General features: G+C 42.4%; 1 protein-coding gene across 1 annotated transcript in view; it reads right to left on the bottom strand.

Moving 5' to 3' along the window:
* Positions 1 to 1,566: 1,566 nt before the first annotated feature.
* GIGYF2 (GRB10 interacting GYF protein 2) overlaps positions 1,567 to 7,325 on the bottom strand; it is an 84,321-nt gene continuing 78,562 nt past the window's right edge. The window contains exons 26-28 of the mRNA XM_054386369.1: positions 6,472 to 6,641; positions 5,954 to 6,101; positions 1,567 to 3,258 (exon numbers count right to left, since the gene is read on the bottom strand). Coding sequence (XP_054242344.1) covers positions 3,191 to 3,258; positions 5,954 to 6,101; positions 6,472 to 6,641 — 386 coding nt within the window. The 3' untranslated portion in view covers positions 1,567 to 3,190. The remainder of the gene's footprint in view (positions 3,259 to 5,953; positions 6,102 to 6,471; positions 6,642 to 7,325) is intronic.

Here is a 7,325-nt window from a genome sequence, read left to right as displayed (position 1 = left end):
TTCTGCTGAGAGATCTCTCTCCTTTTTGGCTTTCTCTGACAGGCAATCAGATACAGTTCAGGTGTCCTTTTAAATGATTATGCTTGCTGCAGTTCTTGGGCTGCAGTGCCTGACTGTGAGGAGAAGCAGGAAAAACAGAGGACTGAGCACTGTCCCTGCAGAGAAATTAGAAGTTAGGAAGTAGACTTCATGAAACACGATGAAGATAAACTTTAGACATTGCCAGCATCAAATGCAACACCTGTCAATCTGTATGAAAATCATTAGATTTCCAGGTTCATGTTCTGTATGCAGAAGAGCTGCACGTGCCTAAACATACAACAAGCAGCAGACAGAAAGCTGTAGCTCTTCTTTTTCCCATCCCTACTGATCCAATGACCTACACTACTGAAGGCAGGTATGTCACAGGCCCCATTTGTCACAGGTGACAGGGCAACCACCTGAGCATACAATTAGAACATGCCAGCATCCTACCTTGATCCTAAACACAGAAGCCAGAACATTAAAACGTTAAGACCTTCCACATGATCTGCAAACTCTCCGAAACTGAGCAAGATCCTTGGGGTACAACAAATTACTGCACATATTCCCTGCTTGCATTTCTGCATTTTCATTTAACTATCCATGAATTGCTCCTTTCCTGCTCCCTGGCAGAGACAGCAATTAACAGGCTTCTTCTTATTTGTTACACAGTATAGAGTAGTCCAAAATTAGCTTGTGGAAATTAGATCATACCATTAAAACACAGAAAGTACTTATGAACTAGACACATTATACACTCGAGGGAAAAAAAAAAAAGCTGTTAAGTCAAATTATCATTTGACTTAACACGTACTGCTCTCCCCAATTTCAGCTAAACATAATGCAAAGCTACTGTGTATGTTTCATCTTAGTATTGTGAACTGGTGTTCTGCATGCTAAAAAGACATTTATCATTAACTTCAACTGGGATTTTCCACACAAAACCAACTAGCAAATAGAGAAAAAAAAATGGAAAAATCAGATTTTGTCTAAAAAGGGAAGACTACAAGGTGTCTGTGTGGACTTTATGTGGAGAGGAGGGAAGAAATAAAACCTCTCATTTAGCAAAGGGAGTTGGAAGTGGGTGGGGTGGTTACCAACAGGCAAAAAAAGGCTCCGTGGCCAAGTTCTTGTGTTAACAGAAAACCAACCATGGCTCGATCTCTCCTGCATAAACACCACGAGAATGAATACATATGTTTCTGTAAGGAGAGCAGGGGGAAATTAAAGCTTTCTTGTCAGAATCTTCCAATTTCAACTTACTGATGTTTATTTGAACTCTCAAATTATCAAGTAGAAAAAACCCACCGGTATTCCTCACCAGGGAAGAAATAAAGCAGCAGTTGTTCTTCCACATCCTGTGTATTTGCTTGTTGCTTCTTGATGAAAACTGATGCAAGTCGAGTTTTGGGTCAGTTTTAGCACCAGGAATTATCTCAAAACTCAGCTTTGACAAAATCAAGCAGAAAGTTTTCTCTCAGATATAATACAACCAGGTTTTATTTAAGTTCTCTCATCCCCCCCCCTCCCCCCCAACTGGCAAAAGTTCAGAGGGAGTTTAAAGTTTTGTAAACATTTTAACTATCCCTCTTCCCCCTTTTATGAATTTACAAAGCAAAGGAGACAGGGAGACCAGATTTGCAACAGTTCCAAGTCTCTCCATGCTATTGGATCCAAAAACTATATACAAGTCTGCAGCAGTCTCTGTATAGTTACTGTACACATTTGGGGCAGGGGGAAGAGAGAGGAGGAGGAGGAGGAGGGGAAGGTGACCCCAAAAAATGAATAAACCAAACGAAATAAAATCCAAAGCCAAACTGCTCTTAAGCAACTCGAACTGTTTTCTTTAGGCAGTGATGACAGAACAACAGACACCTTTATACAACTCCACCAGAACTGTAGAGTCATTTCCCTTCACAGGTTATAACCCTCTGGGAATGGGAGATGGGACCAGGGGGTTGAAACTAAGTGCATTTGGCAGTTTTCATTTTCTTCCTTTTGTGGTGTGTGCATGTGAGTGGGTGGAGAAGGGAAGGTGGTTGTAATCTTTCGGTGAGAGAGGAAAGTTATGATTCCATAAATACTTAAAGATTATGGATCCCAGTGAAGGTGCGCAAAGCAGTTTAAGGTGTAAAAGGTAAGCAGAACCATCATTGCACATAGCTTCGCCCTCCATAGTCTCTCTTCATGACAAAAGGGCATCTCTGCTCATTACCCTAAGCACTGCTTGAAATGACAACTAGCAAGGACTTGCTGGGGTATATATTTGAAAGCCAGTGTTCACTCTCACCAAAGACTAAAGATCCACACAGTAAAGATCCTACTGTCTCTTAAACGAGACAAATTTGCAGGAAAAGAGCTCAAAATAAACTGGTCCTAACCCTCCAAAGGTAGCATTTAAGGGATAAATTCAACCTGAAAGAAGAGATGCCACCCCACATTTTTTCCCAGAGTAGAAGTCCCCATGTGTCCAGGAAGGCTGGAGTATGCCGACGGGGAACTCCGCCAGCTTCAGCATCACCACCTAATGAAGACAGACTCAAGCTTTCCCTCTGAAAAGAATGCTGAGAAGGGCTGGCAGGGGGTGTGCAACTTCAAACCAACCCAAGCTAAACTGCGCCCGCCACCGCCCCTTCTGCTGTTGCCAGTTCTAAGGTTAGCTTATGAATGCAACTCCTGGCCGGGGAGAGCACCTCTTGCCCTGATGGAGCGTGCAAGTCAGTATCTGTGGCATTTTGGTTTTGACCAACATCTGTTAACCACAAACTCTCTCTCTCCACGACTGCACGTGTTGGATGTGGTAAGAGTAACCAGAAGAATGGGAAGCAATGGCTTTCAGAATCCCAAATGATTTTTTTTTCCAGGTATGTCAGCAGAAGAAATCACAGCATAGTGCAAGCTTGCTGCCCAAATCAGCCTTGTGAACGAATCCTATTTCCCACCCTCCCAGGACTCTGACAAAGTCCATTCAACTCTAGGCTGACAGCAGGAACAGCGCCTGTGCAGTCCTGGGCAGAAAGGGTTTGCTGGGGCTTGAGGAAGCAGCCTGAGATGATTCATTCTGTGATTCACTGCAAGGCAAAGAAAAACACATGGTGGAGAGGTCGGTGTCCAAAACAGAGAATCCATGGTTAACAGATGCAGGAAAAGCCAGTCGATTTGCACATGATCAGTAGTCTTCCAAAGTCTCTATTTCTCCCATATTGAGCCGCTCTGATGAGGCATTCACTGAAAACCCTGCAAACCAAAAAGGACTCCTGTTAAAAATCTAATGTGGTATTCTCTATTTGATGCAATTTATCTGTTACATGCAGCAGCATACAGAAGATAAAGTGATACATACAAACTCAGGGGGAATTTTAGTTAAGGCTAGATAAAATTACTCAAACTGTTTGCTTTTTCCCTTAATAAATCAAAGATAATAAATTATATATTTATATAATCATACAACGGTTTGGGTTAAAAAGGACCTTTAACGTTCCTCTAGTTCAACACCACTGTAGTCAGCAGGGACATCTTGAACTAGATCAGATTGCTCAGAGCCCCATCCAACCTGAATTGCAATGTTTCCAGGGATGGAACCTCTACCACTTCTCTGGGCAACCTGAGCCAGTGATTTACCACCCTTGAAGTAAGATATTTCTTTCTTTTATCTACTCAAATTTTTTTCTCTTTTTTAGATTAAAACCACAGTAGTCATTTGTCCTGTCACAACAGGCCCTACTAAAAAGATAGTCCCTATTTTTCCTATGGTCTCCCTGGAGCATTCTCTTCCCCAGAATCAACCTTTATTCACAGAAGAGGTGTTCCAGCTCCCTGATTTATTTTATTCAGCTAAGTGTCACTTGGTCTTTAAAAACAGAGTGGCAGAAGACCAGTTCCAACTTTCATTTAAAATATGTCATCTGCACAACTAGTGTGAGACACATCTAGGCACAGTGGTGATATGGCTCAGCAACCTCTTGGAAGTGAGTGCATTTGAGTGGTGGCACTTGGAAGTGCCTGTCACCCCTCTGGTTAGTCAGAGGCAGAAATACACATTTGGGAACTCAAAATTCAAGTGTGGAATCATGTTCAACACTTCAGGGGGTATAAGCAATTCTACCCATTAATTCCAAACCTAAACACATGCACCCATGCAATCTAGTGGCAATTCCATGTATTTCCACACTTTCTTACAGTCTTCTACCTCAGAAATACAACATTAAACTGTACAAAATTATATAAGGCTATGCAGATGGCTCCAGACACATTGAAACCTCTACCTCTATCCAATCTTTTAACTGTAAGTGCTGAGCACATGACAAGTGTGAGAAAAAAAGCAAAACTATTTTCTGCAAGAAAAGAAACATCATATGCAAGTTTCCCACAGAAGTACAACTCTTAGTTGTATGAATCCCATATGGACTATGAGAAAAAGGGAAGTTTTCATTCATCAGGCTTAGGAACACAAACTGGACATTTCAGTGTCTTAAGACGCTAGGCAGGCTTGCTCTGTGCTAGAAAACAAACCACTTCTCACAGTCTTCATCTCCAACAGGGAAGTGCTCCTTCACTATGTTTAAGAAAATTGTTCTGGCTCCCTCTTGTGGCGGTATGTTACCTAAAAGGTTTGGGATCTTTTTCAAGGAGCTGCATGTATTGCTACTTCTCTCACAGTTGCAACTTCTTAACTGCATTCAGAGATGCCTTCTTCACATTATGAAAGCAGGTTTTTAAACTATTCAGCTAAAGAGTCACTGGATTTGCACCTAGGCATGGCATAGGTTAGGATTCAATGAAGTCACACGACTTCAATGCAGAAACCACTGATTTAACTCAAGCACTGATTTTATAGAGAAGGGACAACAAATAAGAAAGGCAGGGCTCCGTTAGAGCCTTAAAAAGGCAGTGACTTCCTGGGATTAATACCCAGCTATTTTACAGGAATATCAGCTAAGCAGCACCAGTACAACAAACACTGCCCCAAGCGTGGTGCCCTACTGCCCTTTTTATCACACATGGCACAAATGTGGACACAGTTATTCCACATGAGTACTACGATGATGCACTGCATTCTAGAGTGCTCACCATGGATGGAACTTAGATGATGCCCTTAAAGGCCACTTTAAAGAAACCCTTCCAACAGTGCTAAAGGAGCTGGTTAACTACTGTTCTCACATAAAAATTAAGATGGAGAACATAAGTAAATATTGACTACCAATGTCATCATCTCCATTGTCTCAGATTGAAAACTTGCGACTACTTTTTGATTTTCTTTTCCACAAGATCTTTGCCATCTTTTCTGACCAGGGTAATTAACTCAAGAAAAAAAAAAAACCAGTAGGAGGGAGTAACAACAAGCCTCAAGAAGCTGTTCCTCAGGAAGAGACAGAAAATGTGCTTTTCTTAGAGGAACAAATGAGGATAAATTCAGTAAAAGAGGCATCGGTCAAGTCAAACAAAGACAGACAGCTTAACTGAAACAAATGTTAACATCACTTCAACGGCTACCTTTTCTGCTCAAATTCAATATTCCCATTTAAGATTAAGAGGAACTTTACAAGGAAAAAATATTAATCAAATTTTTCCACATTAAACATTATTGTGACCTTCCAGTATCTTAAGGGGGCCTACAAGAAAGCTGGTGAGGGACTTTTTAGGATGCCAGGTAATCGTAAGACTAGGGGGAAGGGAAAAAAAAAAGCAATGGGTAGGATATTAGGAAAAAGTTCTTCACCATGAGGGTAGTGAGACACTGGAACAGGCTGCCCAGGTTGATAGTGAAAGCCCCATCCTTGGAGGCTTTTAAGGCCAGGCTGGATGTGGCTCTGAGCAACCTCATCTAGTGTGAGGTGTCCCTGCCCATGGCAGGGAGTTTGGATGATCCTTGAGGTCCCTTCCAACCCTAGCAATTCTATGAATCTATTAATTTCTAAAAATTAAACCTGACCTAACAAACTGGGATCTGCGCGAACCATTTTCTGTTTCTTCTTTTTCTTCCCGCTCTGCACAGCCTCGAAATTGGATTGCTGGTTGTTGCTCTGATTGGTCTGAAAGACCGAATGTAGCGAGCTGTGGTTCATTCCCCACACTGAGTCCTAGAAAACAAAGTACAAGGTTACACAGCGAAGTGTGACTTACAGGTACTGCACACAGCCCAAAGCCCTTTCTACAGCATGCGTGGCATCACAAGCCATTGCCACATCAATCCAAGGCACTGACCTCACCTTTCTAAAGCACATCCTGGATCAGCATGCTACACCACTATTTGATCTACAGTTGGCCTCAACTGTTATAAAGGAAACTTGATCCTGCAGTAAATATTTGAAATCTGTTTTATTCTCTGCACTTTACATGACCTGTAATATCCTGCTCATCCTCTTGTCAATCCAGCAGAAAGGCAGGCTCTTCAGACTCAAATACTGCCTCTGCACACCCCCACTCAAGCCCGCAGCAAGTAAGGTCTACCTGTTGCTGCTGCTGTTGCCGCTGCTGACTGGCTTTCTGTTTGGCACGGCGCTCAAGAAACTGCTTGGCAAACTCCTTGGCCTCAGGAGTATCTCCGAGATAGGCTCTGATGTAATCATGGACCTCATAGGGAGACTCCACTTCCTTCAGGAAAGAAACAAACGTGGGAACTGCAAGAAGAAGGCAAACCATGAGGGAATGCATGAAGATACGTGAACAAATGCATGCTATAAAAATAAACTTTGGATTTATCTTCAAAATATTTGCTAATGTAGTAGCCATGAAAAACAGCTCGGCCGTCCAAGCCCTATGATGCACTGTTTCACCTAATCTGCAGCCAAAGCAATGGCAAGAATTGCCACCTAACTGCAATGAGAAGGAAAAATAAACTGACAGTCATAAGAGTCAGTCAGTTAGCACACCAGCTTCAGCCACTGCCAGATTTAAAGCTCCAATTTAATGCCAGGCCCAGATGAAACACTTTTCTGAGCTGTCAACAGTACAATCTTACAGGCTTAAGCACAATAGATCACACTGCACAGTGGCTGACCTGACCTGCAAGCACCTGAAGGTCACAGCTAGCTCACTAGCACACCTTCTTTACCACCTGTTTTTCCTTAGACTAACTTAAGTTTTATTTTAGCATAGATTGGCTTAGTTTAGAAGGGATCTTAGAGACCATCTACTCCAACCTCCCTGACATGGGCAGCGATGCCTCTCAACTAGACTTGATGCCTCAAGGCCTCATCCAAATTGGCCCTGAACATGGATAAGGGCAAATGACAACCCAGGAAAACATCAGGACAAAACACTGATACCTGTGGCACTAAGCAACCTTGAAAGCATGGAAGCTC

This window comes from Indicator indicator, chromosome 13, assembly GCF_027791375.1.
Source record: "Indicator indicator isolate 239-I01 chromosome 13, UM_Iind_1.1, whole genome shotgun sequence".
NCBI lineage: Eukaryota > Metazoa > Chordata > Aves > Piciformes > Indicatoridae > Indicator > Indicator indicator.
The sequence above is the reverse complement of the archived record's forward strand: the minus strand, read 5'-3'. Positions and strand labels throughout refer to the sequence as shown.